At 41.4% G+C, this 15,768-nt stretch overlaps 1 protein-coding gene across 3 annotated transcripts in view; it reads left to right on the top strand.

Annotated features, from left to right (window-relative positions):
- The window catches only part of LOC121283038 (vasculin-like), a 224,055-nt gene that overhangs the window by 179,718 nt on the left and 28,569 nt on the right, over positions 1-15,768 (top strand). For all 3 annotated transcript variants that reach the window (XM_041197025.1, XM_041197014.1, XM_041197004.1), the window contains one exon: positions 14,217-14,336. In XM_041197025.1, coding sequence (XP_041052959.1) covers positions 14,217-14,336 — 120 coding nt within the window. The remainder of the gene's footprint in view (positions 1-14,216; positions 14,337-15,768) is intronic.

Raw genomic sequence — 15,768 nt, 5'->3', positions numbered from 1 at the left:
AGCAAGGAGTAGGACTTGAGAAACAGACGGTGTCGGACGGAAGAGAAAGGGAGGAAGGAGCTGGTTGGAGGGAAGAGAAAGGAAGGAAGAAGCCGGAAGGGTGTTGGTAGCATTGAGTTAGTGAAGCTTGCAATCCTTCAAAGGTTGTTGTTAAAGCACCAAATGAGATGAGGTGAAGTGAATCTGTGGACCAGGACAGTTTTGAGATAAGATGAGTCGATAAGATGAGGGTGAGATCGAGTGTGCACATGTGGCAGTGCATGTCATTGAGTGTATCTTAGGATGCAGCGGAAACAGTGGTTTGAGGAGTTCTGGATGGCTTGGAGATATCCATGATCATAACAAGTAGGGTGGAATTTAAATTGGAATCCACGAGGAATAAGTTGAAGCCGGAGACAGTCGCTGATAAAAAGAAATGTGGCTATGGAAGCGGGTTTTGTTTTTCGATATCTGATCAAAATTAGATGGGAAATAGAGAGCAAAGATGGTGAATAAGGTAGAAGAGCCAAACAGAAATCCCATCTGAGAAGGGCAGAACTACAAGGTAGGCATTCCTGGAAGAGAAGTGCAATGAATTGAAGACTAATACAAAAGCAAATGCATTTTTTTTTCTTTTTGTCTTGTCTTTTTTTATCCCTTGTTGCATTCAGATGGCTTTTAAGTAGCCATTCACACCTCCTTTAGACACAACCTTTGTTTTTTTTACTATATCCATTACCACTCTCTTTGGCTGTTGCATTTTGTTTTTTAATCTCCCCTGACTCCTACCCTATCACAAACCTTCTCTTTTGTTCTTCCTGCCTCCTCTGTTCTTCCACTGGGTTAAACACACTTACATTTGTATTTTTCTTTAGTTTTGATGAAAGGTCATCAACCTGAAATGTTAAACAAAAACAGAATTACCTGGAAAAACTCAGCAGGTCTGGCAGCATCGGCGGAGAAGAAAAGAGTTGACGTTTCGAGTCCTCATGACCCTTCAACAGAACAGAAGGGTTTTCTGTTTTTGTTTTGGATTTCCAGCATCCGCCGTTTTTTTTTAACCTGAAATGTTAACCTGTTTCTCTCCTCAGTTGCTGCCTGACCTGATATTTACCAGCATTTTTGTTTTTATTTCAGATTTCCAGAATCAGCATTAATATTTGTAACTCTATGTTGGACTGTTTTTTATGTGTGTTTGCACCTAAAGCTTTGTGTATGTTAGTTTAGAAGCCCTTTGGGCAGGGGAGATGAATCTAAAGGGAAAGTGGGGGAAGAAAACTGACTTGCCACTGGACTCCTTGTCCACATGCTAGAATAATCCAAAGCTGTCCAGGACACTTGCTTCATTTGGAATCTTCCTGCCATTCTACAAACTGGGGGGTAAAAGGCTGACAGCAATAATGCTAGGGTGTGAAGTTTTGATGAATGGGATGAAACTGAAATAACTGAATTGAATTACAATAGCATTTAATGTTCATTTTAAATTCAGAAACTTCCATTTTACTGCTGTTTAACGCGGACTTCACAATGCATTAAAATGTCTAACTAATTTGAAGCTTCTCTAATACTTTGGAACAGAAACACTCGAATAAGGGAAAAAACATTTTAAAAACACATTATGCATTCTGTTTAAGACTGGTCATGTAAAGCCCAATATTTTTTAAGGTTATTTAAACACTGTAACATTTAGGAGATCTGCAGTAGAAATTGTTGGTGAAGCCACAACTGGAAATGATTCAGGCCAAATTAAAACTGATTTAAAGGACAATAGAGGCCAATGTTATTGCATAGGGATATGAAGAGTACTATTAAGGGTTACTAGCAGACCTTCAGAAAAATGTAACTAATTCCAGTAATCAGGAGGATTGAGCAAATGTTAAAGAAAAGCAAAACTCTGGGAAGGCAGACCCACAACAATGGGTCTTAAATGCCATGTGAAATGGCCGAGCAATTCATTCATTTGTATCAAATTGCTACAAAGTCTAAAAGGAATGAAATCGGACGGAGCACCCGACATCGACCTAAGCACCAGAAATGACCATGGCACACTCGGCCCTGTTGACCCTGCGAAGTCCTCTTTTGGGGTTTGTGCCAAAATTGGGAGTGCTGTCTCACAGACGAGTCGAGTAGCAGCCTGACATCGCCGAATCATACCTTACAGACAATGTCCTGGGCAGCACCATCACCATCATCTCTGGGCATGTGTTAAGGGCTTGGATGGAATGGATTTCTTGAAATGTGTACAGGAGAATGTTTTAGGTCAAATATGTAGAGGGTCCAACAAGGGATGGCACAGTGCTGGACCTAATTCTGGGGAATGAAGCCGGACAGGTGGCTGAGGTGGTGGTGGGGGAGCATTTTAGTGATAGCGACCACAACGTGGTACAATTTAAGCTTGTTATGGACAAAGAAATAGACAAGTTGCAAAAAAATGTTTTGGATAGGGGGAAAATGGATTTTAGTAAAATAAGGCAGGATCTGGCCAATGTAGACTGGGAACAGCTACTTGTGGGGAAATCTACAGAAGAGCAGTGGGGTGTGTTCAAAAAGGAAATGGGGAGGGTACAGGCTCAACATGTTCCTTCTAGGATGATAGGAAGGAGTAACAAGCCCAGAGACCCATGGATGACCAGAGATATTCAGGATATGATGAGAAGGAAAAGAGAGGCTTTTAGCAGGTACAAGGGGAACAAATCAGCGGAGGCATTAGTGGAGTACAGAAAGTGCAGGGTGGAGCTTAAGAAAGCAGTTAGGAGAGAAAAGAGGGGATCTGAGAAAGCTCTGGCTGGTAAAAGTAGGGAAAATCCCAAGATATTCTATAAGTATATCAATGGGAAGAGGATAACCAGGGAAAGATTAGGGCCCATAAGGGACCAAGGGGGCAATCTATGGGTGGAGCCAGAGGACATCGCTAGAGTGTTGAATGAATACTTCACGTCCGTCCTCACCCAAGAGAATGAGGATGAAAGTATGGAACTTGGGGAGAGAGACTGCGAGGCTCTTAAACAAATTGATATAGGGAGTGACAAGGTATTGGAGGTGTTGGCAGGCTTAAAAGTGGACAAATTTCTAGGTCCAGATGATTTGTGTCCCAGACTGCTGAGGGAGGCAAGGGAGGAGATCGCAGGGGTTCTGACCCAAATTTTTAATTCCTCTCTGGCCATGGGGGAGGTGCCAGAGGACTGGAGAACAGCTAATGTGATTCCGCTATTTAAGAAGGGTTGTAGAGATAAGCCAAGGAACTATAGGCCAGTGAGTCTCACGTCAGTGGTAGTGAAACTATTGGAGAAATTTCTGAAGGAGAGTATCTATCTCCACTTGGAGAGGCCAGGTTTGATCAGGGATAGTCAGCATAGCTTTGTCAGAGGGAGGTCATGCCAAACAAATTTAATTGAATTTTTTGAGGAGCTGACCAGGTGTGTAGATGAGGGTAGTGCAGTTGTTGTAGTTTATATGGATTTCAGCAAAGCCTTTGACAAGGTCCCACATGGGAGACTTATAAAGAAGGCAAAGGCACATGAGATACAGGGTAATTTGATAAGGTGGATTCAAAATTGGCTTAGTTGTAGGAGGCAGAGGGTGATGACAAGTGACTGGAAGCCAGTGTCCAGTGGTGTACCACAGAGATCTTTGCTGGGTCCCCTATTGTTTGTCATTTATATAAATGACATAGATGACTAGGTCGGGGATAAAATTAGTAAGTTTGCAGATGACACAAAGATTGGCTGGGTGGTTAACAGTGAGGTTAAGTGTCTTAGGCTACAAGAAGATATAGACGGGATGGTCAAATGGGCAGATAAGTGGCAGGTGGAATTTAACCCTGAAAAGTGTGAGGTGATACACTTTGAAAGGAGTAATTTGACAAAGAAGTATTCAATGAACGGCATGACACTAGGAAGTTCTGAGGAACAAAGGGACCTTGGCATGTGTGTCCATAGAACCCTTAAGGCAGAGAGGTATGTTAGTGGGCTGGTGAAAAAGGCATATGGGACACTTGCCTTTATCAATCGAGGCATAGATTCCAAAAGTGAGGAGATCATGTTGGAGCTGTATAGAACCTTGGTGAGGCCACAGCTGGAGTAGTGTGTGCAGTTCTGGTTGCCACATTATAGGAAGGATGTGATTGCACTGGAGGGGGTGCAGAGGAGATTCACCAGAATGTTGCCTGGGATGAAACATTTAAGTTATGAAGAGAAGCTGAATAGACTTGGGTTGTTTTTGTTGGAGCAGAGAAGACTGAGGGCCGACCTGATCGAGGTGTACAAGATTGAGGGGCATGGACAAGGTGGATAGGGAGCAGCTGTTCCCCTTAGTTGAAGAGTCAGTCACAAGGGGACCTAAGTTCAAGGTGAGGGGCAGGATGTTTAGGGGGATGTGAGGAAAAACTTTCTAACCCAGAGGATGGTGACGGTCTGGAATGCGCCGCCTGGGAGGGTGGTGGAGGCGGGTTGCCTCACATCGTTTAAAAGATACCTGGATGAGCACTTGGCATGTCTTAACATTCAAGGCTATGGGCCAAGTGCTGGTAAATGAGATTGGGTAGGTAAGCCAGGTGTTTCTCATGCGTCGGTGCAGACTCGATGGGCCGAAGTGCCTCTTCTGCACTGTGATTCTGTGATGCTGTGATGTCCTGTCCCACAGTGATATACAGTCGGGAGGTAGTTGCCTTTGGAGTCGAGTCCTCAACATCAATTCTGGATTCCATGAAGTCTCATGCAATCAGGTCAAACGTGGGCAAGGAAATCTCCTGCTGGTTACCAACTACCACCCTCTCCCACCTTCAGATTATGAATCAGTACTCCATGTTGAACACCATTTGGAAGAAGCACTGAGGGTGGCAATTGCACAGAATGTACTCTGGGTGGGGATTTCGATGTCCATCACTAAGAGTAGCTCGGTAGCACAGCTACTGACCGAGCTGGCTGAGACCTAAAAGGACACAGCTGCCAGACTGGTCTGTGGCAGATAGTGAGAGAACAAACGAGGGAAAAACCTATTTGACATCGTCCTCACCAATCTATCCATCGGAGATATAAGTGTCCATGACAGTATCGGTAGAAATGACCACTGCACAGTCCTTGTGGAGACAAAGTCCCATTTTCACATTGAGGATAACCTCCATCGTGTTGTGTGGCACTAACACCGTGCTAAATAGGATAGATTTCAAATAGATCTAGCAACTCAAAACTGGGCATCCATGAGGCACTCATCAGTAGCAAAATTGTAATCAACCGCAATCTGTAACCTCGTTACCAAAAAGCTGGGATCAGTCTTGGTTCAATGAAAAGTACAGGAGGGCATGCCAAGAGTAGCACCAGGCATTACCTAAAAGTGAGGTGTGAACCTGGTGAAGCTACAACATTGTCTATTGCATGCACAAGTAGTCCTGAGTGAAGCAATCCCATAACCATCAGATCTAAGGTCTGCAGCCCTGCCACATCCAAATGTGAATGGTGGTGGACAATTAAACAGCTCATTGGAGAAAGAGGCTCCACAAATACCCCCATCCTCAATGATGGGGGAGCCCAGCACATTAGTGCAAAAATAATGCTGAAACATTTGCAACATCTTCAGCCAGAAGTGCAGAGTGGATGATCCATCTCGGCCTCCTCCGAAGGGCCCCAGTGTCTCAGGTGCCAGTCTTCGGCCGATTCACTTCACTCCATATGATATCAAGAAACGACTGAAGGTTCTGGATACTGCAAAGGCTACAAGCCCCAACAATATTCCAGCAATGGTACTGAAGACTTGTGCTGCAGAATTTGCCGTGCCCTTAGCCAAGCTGTTCCAGTACAGCTACAACACTGGCATCTGCCCAGGTATGTCCTGCATACAAAAAGCAGGACAAATCCAACCCGGCCAATTACTCCCCCCATCGGTCTGCTCTTGATCATCAGTAAAGTGATGGAAGGGATCATCAACATTGCTATGAAGCGGCACTTGCTTAGCAATAACCTGCTCACTGATGCTCAGTTTGGGTTCCACCAGGGCCACTCAGCTTCTGACCTCTTGTCCATCTTTGAACCAAAGCAGTAATAAGAGCTGAACTCCAGAGGTGAGGTGAGACTGATTGCCCCTGACATCAAGGCAGCATTTGACTGAGTATGGCATGAAGGAGCCCTAGCAAAACTGGACAGGGGGGTATCAGGAGGAAAATTCTCCGCAGGTTGGAGCCATACCTAGCACAAAGGAAGATGGTTGCGGTTGTTGGAGGTCAGTCTCCTCCGCTCCAGGACATCATTGCAGGAGTTTCTCAGGGTAGCAAACTTGGCCCAACCATCTTCAGCTGCTTTATCACAAAATCACAAACTTTACAGTGCTGAAGGGGGCCATTCAGCCCTTTGAGTCTGCACTGGCCTTCTGAAAGAGCATTTTACCTTGTCCCACTGCCCTGCTTCATCTCCGTAACCTAGCATATTTTTTTTCAGATAGCAATCCAATTCCTTTTTGAAAAGCTCAATCAAACCTCCCTCCACCACCACTTTAGGAGGTTCGTCCCAGACCCCAACCACCCTCTGGGTGAAAACATTTTTCCCCTCATCACTTTTGCTCCTTTTGCCAATTATTTTTGTATCTGTGCCCTCTAATTCTTGATGCTCACTTGTGTGTGAACTGTTTCTCATTATTACCCTGTCCACATCCCTCATGTTCTTTTTATTCTTTCACGGGATGTGGGCTTCACTGGCTAGGCCAGCATTTATTGCCCATCCCTAATTGCCTTTGAGAAGCTGGTTGTGGGTTGCTGCCTTGAACTGATGCAGTCCATGTGGTGTAGTTACACCCACAGTGCTGTTCAGAAGGGAGTTCCAGGATTCTGACTCAGTGACAGTGAAGGAACGGCGATGTATTTCCAGGCCAGGATGGTGAGTAACTTGGAGGGGAACTTCCAGGTGGTGGTGTTCCCATCTATCTGCTGTCCTTGTCCTTCTAGATGGTAGTGGTCGTAGGCTTGGAAGGTGCTGTCTAGGGAATGTTGGTGAATTCCTACAGTGCATCTTGTAGATGGGTACACACTGCTGCTACTGTGCATCAGTGGTGGAGGGAGTGAATATTTGTGGATGGGGTGCCAATCAAGCGGACTGCTTTGCCCTGAATGGTTTCAAGCTTCTTGAGTGTTGTGGGAGCTGCAGTCATCCAGGCAACTGGGGAATATTCCATCACTCTCCTGACTTGTGTCTTGCAGATGGTGGACAGGCTTTGGGGATTCAGGAGGTGAGTTATTCATCGCAGGATTCCTAGCCTCTAACCTGCTCTTGTAGCCACAGTATTTATATGGCTAGCCCAGTTCAGTTTCTGGTCAATGGTAACCCCCAGGATGTTGATAGTGGGGGAATTCTGTGATGGTAATGCCATTGAACGTCAGGGGGCAATGGTTTGATTCTCTCTTGTTGGAGATGATCATTGCCAGACACTTGTGTGTTGCGAATGTTACTTGCCACTTGTCAGCCCAAGCCTGGATATTGTCCATATGTTGCTCATTTGGACATGTGCTGCTTCAGTATCTGAGGAGTCACAAATGGTGCTGAACGTTGTGCAATCATCAGCGAACATCCCCACTTCTGACCTTATGATAGAAGGAAGGTCATTGATGAAGCAGCTGAAGATGCTTTGGCCAAGGATGCTACCCTGAGAAACTCCTGCAGTGATGTCCTGGAGCTGAGATGACTGACTTCCAACAGCCACAACCATCTTCCTTTTTGCTATGTATGACTCCAACCAGTGGAGAGTTTTCCCCCTGATTCCCATTGACTCCAGTTTTGCTAGGGCTCCTCGATTCAGCACTTGGTCAAATGCGGCCTTGATGTCTAGGGCAGCCACTCTCAACTCTAAATATCTCTATCAAGTCTCTTGTCAGCTTTCTTTTCTCTAAGGAAAACAGTCCCAAACTCTCCAATCGATCCTAATAGCTGCAGTTGTTTATCCCTGGAATCACTCTTTGAATCTTCTCTGTACTCTCTCCTCTGCCTTCATTTCCTTAAGTGTGAGCCCAGAACTGGACACAGTATTTCATATGAGCCCTAACCTTATGATGAAGAGAAGGTCATTAAGGTCAAGTGTGGATGTTGACTGCACAATGTTCACCATTCACGATTCCTCAGACACTGAAGCAGCGCATGTGCCCATATGCAGGAAGACCTGGACAACATTCAGGCTTGGACTGACTAAGTGGCAAGTAACATTTGTGTCAACAAGTGCCAGGCAATGACCATTTCCAACAGTAGAGAATCCATCCATCTTCCCTTCATATGCTATGGCATTACTATCGCTGAATCCTCCACCAGCAACATCCTGGGGGTTACCATTAATCAGAAATTGAACTGGACCAACCATATAAGTGACTGGGAATTCTGGGGAGTGTGATGGAATGCTCTCCACTTGTCTGGATGAATGCAGCTTCATCAACACGCGAAGCTCAACACCATCCAGGACAAAGCATCCCGCTTGATGGGCACTCCATCCACCACCTTAAGCATTCATTCTCTCCATCACTGGCACACTGTGGTGGAAGTGTGTACCATCTATATGATGCACTGCAGCAACTTGCGAAGGCCCTTTTGACAGCAACTTCCGAACCTGCAACCTCTATCACCTTGAAGGACGAGGACATTAGATGCATGGGAACACCACCACCAAGGTTCCCCTCCAAGGCACACAGCATCCTGACTTGGAACTGTATTGCTGTTGCTTCACTGCCACTTGGTCAAAATCCTGTAATTCCCTCCCTAACAGCATTGTGGGTGCACCTACACCCCATGGACTGCGGCGGTTCAAGAAGGTGGCTTACCACCATCTTGAGGGCAATTAGGGATGGATATTAAGTTGTGGCCTAGCCAGCGATGCCCATGTCCTGTGAAAGAATTAAAAAGTTGCTTTTTTTAAGTGTAAGGTGCTCGGAATATCTCAGTAACAATAAAAAATGTTTTCAGATGTTGCTATAGGAATAAAACAAAGGGTTATTCCTATAAATTATTCGTTTATTTCAGTGCTTTCCCTAGAGTGGAAAAACTAGGGTTGTTCTCATTAGGATCATTGAATAGTATTCCCCAGAAGGAGACTATTCAGCCCATCAAGTCTGCACCACCTCTTTTGAAGAACAACCCAGTTGGTCCATTCCTCCCACCCCAATATCCTTGCAATTTTTCCTCCTCCAGCGTTTATACAATTCCCTTTTACAGGGTGCTATTGAATCTGCGTCCACCACCCTAATGGGCAGTGTATTCCAAATCCTAACAACTCGCTGTGTGAAAACATTTTTCCTCATGCAGGCTCTGTCCCTTTTGCCAGTCACCTTAAATTGGTGCCCTCTGGTTATCGGCCCTTCAGCCATTGGAAACAATTTCTCTTTGCTTATGCTATCTAAACCCTTCATGATTTGTAAAATTGGGGCTTTATTTGTTAGAGCAATGCATTATGGGAACATAGTGATTTTTAAAAAATGGTTAAAATCCATTTTATAAAAGAGTCCTTCAATCAAATCTCTCCTTAGCCTCCTCTGTTCCAAGAAGAACTGCCCCAAGTTCTACAATCTATCCAAAATTCTAACCCTCATCCCTGGAACCATTCTAGTAAATCTCTTTAAGGCCTTCATATTTTTTCTAAAGTGTGGCATCTAGAATTGGACACAATAATCCAGTTGGGCTGAACAAGTATTTTATGTAGGTTTATTATAACATCCTGACTGTTGTACCATGTGCCTCTATTTATAAAGCCCAGTATCCTGTAATGCTTTATTAACTCTTTTGTTATCCTGTCCTGCCAACTTCAAAGATTTTTGCACAAACCCCTCAGTCTCTCTTCTTGTACCACCTTAATCTTCTTTGCTTTAGTAAATTTTTTAAGAGGAGATTGGACAGCAGTGTTCAAAATCATGAATTGCTTTGTGAAAGTAAATAGAAACAGTTTGCAGTGGCAGAAGGGTTTGTAACCAGAAGGCCCAGATTTAAGTTCCGCTTTGCAGAACACCTTCGGTCTGTCCGCAAGCATTACCCATTTCAACACTGCACCCTGCTCTTATGCCCACATGTCTGTACTTGGCATGCTGCATTGTTTCCGTGAAGCTCAACGCAAACTGGAGGAACAGCACCTCATCTTCCGACTAGGCACTTTACAGCCTTCCAGACTGAATATTGAGTTCAACAATTTTAGATCTTGAACTCTCTCCTCCATCCCCACCCCCTTTCCGTTTCTTCCCCCTCCTTTTTGTTTTTTCCAATAATTTATATAGATTTTTCTTTTCCCACCTATTTCCATTATTTTTAAATGTATTTCCACCCATTGTTTTACATTTTAGCCCTTTTAGTATTCCTTCACCCCACCCCCACTAGAGCTATCTGTACCTTGTCTGTCCTGCTTTCTACTCATAATTAGCACATTCCTTTAGATAATATCACCACCCTCAACACCTCTTTGTTCTTTTGTCTGTGACATCTTTTCGCTATCTCCACCTATTACTGGCTGCTTGTCCCAACAACACCGCCCCCCCCACACATACACCCCCCACCCCCGTAGACCGAATGGCTTCTTTCTGTACATTATCAATATGCAGGCAAATAAAGCCAATTTTCTACTGTATTAAAGGGCTCAAATACTGGGGAATGTGCATTTGAAAACTGGAAGTTAAGGGAAGTTGTCAGTGCCTTTATCATTCAAAGAATAATAAAGCTGTAGAATTAATTTACCAGGAAAGGCTATAGACAAATTCAATATAAATGCACTCAAAAGACAATTTGATACCTTTCTTTAGAAAAAGATGAAGAGATATAGTAAGGAAGTAGGCAGGTGGGGCTGATCTGTGAAAATGTTAAGCTAATTTATGACTTGCCCTTTTTCCTGTTCCTAAATATTATATTCTTGCACCAGTTTTGTGTGCCAGTGAACCTGTTTGTTTAATAAACATGAAACATCTTTTATTAGAATATGTTAAAACCAGAACTCAAGGAACTGTTTAATAAATAAAAAGAGAAAATGTTGTAAATACTCAGCAGGTCAGGCAAATCTATGAAGAGAAACAGAGTTAGCATTTCAGGTTGAAATGATCTTTAATCAGAACTGATGAGGAAACTGATGATGTGATTTACTTGTTCCAGAAATGTGCGAGCTACAACATGGATATTGTCTTTATTTATCCTGGTGCATTTTTTCTTGATTTTGACCAGTTTTATCACTGTACGCGTTGCTCTAACAAAAAACACCCTAATTTTACAAGTCTTTCACTTTGTATTTGTATTTATTCATACCAGATCCTAGTGAATCTGTGTTGCATGCTTTTTATGGCCACAATATGTCATGCTTTATAGTGTGGAGTTCAAAACTGTAGAAGCAACTCTAAGACCTTATTCAAGTTTTATATGGACTATCATTTCCTTTTGACTTTTACTTTCTTGTGATAAAACCCTGAGTTCTATTGATGTATTTTTCAGCTAGAGGTGTTGCCTTTAAGAACAGCTTGCATTTATAGTGCCTTTCATGACCAGAGGATGTAAACATCAATGTGACAATGACCAGATTATCTGTTTACATGATGTTAGTTGGCAGATGAATGTTGGCTAGAATACCAGGGATAACTCTCCTCCTCTTCAAAATAGTTCCCTCTGACCTTTTGTATCCACCTGAGAAGGTAGACTGGGTCTCAGTTTAACACCTTATCTGAAAGATAGTGCTGCACTAACAAGAGATGCTATCTCAGTACTGCACTGGACTTTCAGCTTTTCTGATTTCTGTACTTAAGTCCGGGAGTAGAACCTGCACCCTCAACTTTCTGAATGAGGTGAGTGCTACTACTGAGCCACTGCTGATACCTGTCAATATACAGATATTTCCCTGAGGGAAGAGAGGAGACTGAATGACATCAGTCAATGTATTGATACCACCAGTACTGCACAGCCAAGTAATTCACTCCAGCATTGGACAGACAAAGGGAATGGAGAGCAAGTTCCTACTGGGGGAATTTCCACTAAAGCAAAAAGGGCTAAAAAGGCTTTTTTTTAAACCATGTAATGCTTTGACAGAGTGAAAAAGGGAGTGATTATGTCCTCAGGTTAGTGAAGAAGCTTATCAATTTAAATTGTCACTAAGTGAATGAGGAGAGCAGTCAGGAAACATTTCTTTATGGGAATGATTGTTGGAGCATTCAAGATACTGAGTAAACTTAAAAAAGCTCCAGAACCAAATCTTGAGACACCACTACTCACTTCTAACCATTCTGGAAAAAAAATGCCCTTAACTGTTCCTCCTCCCTTATAACTATTTTTAACCTAGTTTGCTCTCTTAATTTCATACCCCTTAACCTTCTCTAGTAATATCTCATGTGGGTACCTTATCAAGCCAAGTAATTCACTCCAGCATTGGACAGACAAAGGGAATGGAGAGCAAGTTCCTACTGGGAGAATTTCCACTAAAGCAAAAAGGGCTAAAAAGGCTTTTTTTAAAACCATGTAATGCTTTGACAGAGTGAAAAAGGGAGTGATTATGTCCTCAGGTTAGTGAAGAGGCTTATCAATTTAAATTGTCACTAAGTGAGTGAGGAGAGCAGTCAGGAAAAAATTCTTTATGGGAATGATTGTTGGAACATTCAAGATACTGAGTAAACTTAAAAGAGCTCCAGAACCAAATCCTGAGACACCACTACTCACTTCCAACCATTCTGGAAAAAAAATGCCCTTAATAGTTCCTCCTCCCTTATAACTATTTTTAACCTAGTTTGCTCTCTTCTTAATTTCAAACCCCTTAACCTTCTCTAGTAATATCTCATGTGGGTACCTTATCAAGGCTTTCCACAAGTTATTAATTGCTTAAAAACCATTGAATTTTCTCCAGTTACCATATGAGTTTACTCCTCAATGAATTATTAGTTTGATCAAGGACAACCATTTCTTTTGAAGTCCATGCTGATTATTTCTATTTTCGATGTATTGAAATGTATGGTAATTTCTTCCTTAATTAAAGAGACCAGTTTTCTCTTCCATTGATGAACTAACTGGCCTATAATTACTTGATTAGCCTTGTATATCCTGTTTTACAAAGAAGCAATTCTTCAGTCTTCTGGTACGCATGCACAGTCAATGGAGATATAACTTTTGCCTAACACAAGAACAAAGTACTGCAAATACTGGATATACTCAGCAGGTCTGGCAGCTTCTGTAGAAAGAGAAAGTTAATGTCCTTTCATCATGACCTCTGATGAAAGGTCATCGACCTGAAATGTTAACTCTGTTTTTCTCTCTCCACAGATGCTGCCAGACCTGATAGTATTTCTAGCATTTTCTGTTTCTATTCCTGACCTAACCTCTTGTGTTAGGTGTGAGGGACATCCAATTCCAAAATATTTCAACTTGCATTCTTTTCTGTAAGAAGCATTGTTATTCTTCTATTTTCTTTTATCCAATCATGGAATGTGGGTGTTATTAGCAAAACCATTATTTATTGCCTTTGAGAAGATGGTGCTGAGCTGTCTTCTTGTGTTGCTGCAGTCCATGTGGTGAAGGTACTTTCAAAGTGCTGTTGCTGGCGATTTGTAGAATTATGATCAGATGATAGAAGGGTGATATATTTCCAAGTCAGATTGGTGTGTGACTTGGAAACTACGGTGACTTGTTATATTTGAATAGATAACAGGTTTTCAATAATTCATGTTTGTTAGTTGCTGAGAGAAGAAGCATTACTGGATTTATAATCTCTCCTCCACTTGGGAACCAATAAAAATACAAAATGCAGTTCAATTCACTGCTAATATGAGATTCTGGTTTATTACCTGTAATACTACATCCTACTGGGAAAATCACCCATATATCTTCTATATTTCTGTATTAAAATCATGGTAGTTTCTCTACCTTCCACCATATCCTCTAAAACAAATTCTTCTAATTATTTCATTGAAAATTTTGGTTTGAGAAATATCAAATTTTAATGTATATTTTATTAAAATTGGATCAATGATTACAGAATTAAAATTTAATCTGGTGATTTCATGATTGACCACAAAGCATCTGAGTTGTGCTATTTGTTCTGTGAATCCCTTGATTGAGATTGTAGCTATTAATTGTTTAAAAACATTTAATCTATATGAAAAAAAAGCACTGTGTGCACCTCTCTCTCCTTTCTTGTAATCTCTCTTGCAATCTTTTTTTGGATTGACCTGTTTCTCTATCTTTCTTGCTTCTCCTCTTTCATCCCCTTCCTGCATTTAATGATTCTACTTGTAAATTGTATACTGCTTACTATTGATTTGTTTTATTTAGCCTGCACAGTGGAAAGGCTCAGCAAAGGAGAACAAACATGGGACTCCATTTGTCAGCTTCAATGCTCTCCTAAAACCTGTACCTCAGACCTTCAGTTCATCACCAAACTCTTTAAAGGAGGTATAATTTTTATGCATTAATTAATTATCGAAATAATTCTGCGTGCTGAATTTAAAATGTCTTAATCTTTTAAGCTCCATTTGTGCTCTCAGTTCTGTGCAAGGGCTTACACTGTTGGAAAGTAAATCACTAATTTTCAGAAGCTAATCAACTGATCTTAAGATGCTTTTATTTTGGATTTAGTGAGGTGCTCTGTCCACTGGCTAAAAATGTGAGCCTTGTAGAAAGCAGCAGCCATACATTTGCTTAAACTAGCCTCTGGGAGAGCTGTTTTTAGTTTTCTGTTCATGACAAACCCATGCCAATTTTTTTTATTAAAATGACATAATATGGATGGGCATATAATTTAATGTAACACTAATGTGTGACTTGAGAAACACATTACCTCTGCATTTGTAAACCATGGGTGATGAATGCTAAAGAGGGAAAACCTATAACTATACAAAATTATGAAAAAACAACAAAGATTTGAGGATAGATTTTCCTTTTCCACAGTGTGGTATGAATTAGTTTTTAAGCAGGAAAATGATGTATTTGCAGCTCTGATCATTTATTTGAGCTGTAGCTGTGCTTAAAACCAGAGCGGCTGATTTGTTGTGATACTCTGGAGTTGTAACCAGAGAAACTTCTTCATTCAAGTGGTATCTCATTCCCATTTTGCTTATTGTATGAAAATTCAAATGGAGCACTTATTTGAAAATAATTGTGCACTTTGAGAATTTATGCCAGATAGGATGTATTGGAACAAAGAATTTAATGTAGTGCAAAACTCCGCCTATGCACAGTTTTTATAGCATGCTGAAGTTTCCTCATGGGAATAATGAAAATATATATTTCTTATCCCAATTTATGAACTGCCTAAGGATGACATTTTTTTAAAAAAGAAACTTCATTTATAAAGTGCTGAGTAGATGTAGCGTAAATTATTTGATTTACTTTCAACAGATATTATTAATACTGGTGTCAGTCAAATTATCAATCAGTAGAAAGAAAAGATCTAAACTTTGGACTAAAGCAAACTATAGTTCTTATCATTGCAGTGGCCCTTCATGCTCAGAGCAGGAGCTCAAATGAAAAATGTAACGTACTACGACAGTCCTGTTAATATTCATGTCAAATAATTTACAACCATTTCTCAGTTATTTAAAATCAAGGGAATGTGAATGTACACTTGATATTTCCATCAGCAAAAATGTACTTTTATATGGGTTAGTTTTATAAGACACAAAATATAGCTACAGTATTTACTCTTGTAGAAAAGATTTTTTAAAAAAACATACATTATGTCTGTACTGGATACCTGAGTGATTTTAATTCCTTAGAACGTTCTGGAACTCTAAGGTTCTGATAGTGTATCGTAAAGGCCCTTTTATTTTTGACTGTCAAATTCTATTTTTATTACAATGGATTTCAGGATTTTCCAAGCTATTTT

Source organism: Carcharodon carcharias, chromosome 1, assembly GCF_017639515.1.
Source record: "Carcharodon carcharias isolate sCarCar2 chromosome 1, sCarCar2.pri, whole genome shotgun sequence".
NCBI classification, from domain to species: domain Eukaryota; kingdom Metazoa; phylum Chordata; class Chondrichthyes; order Lamniformes; family Lamnidae; genus Carcharodon; species Carcharodon carcharias.
This window is presented reverse-complemented; position numbering and strand designations above follow the sequence as displayed.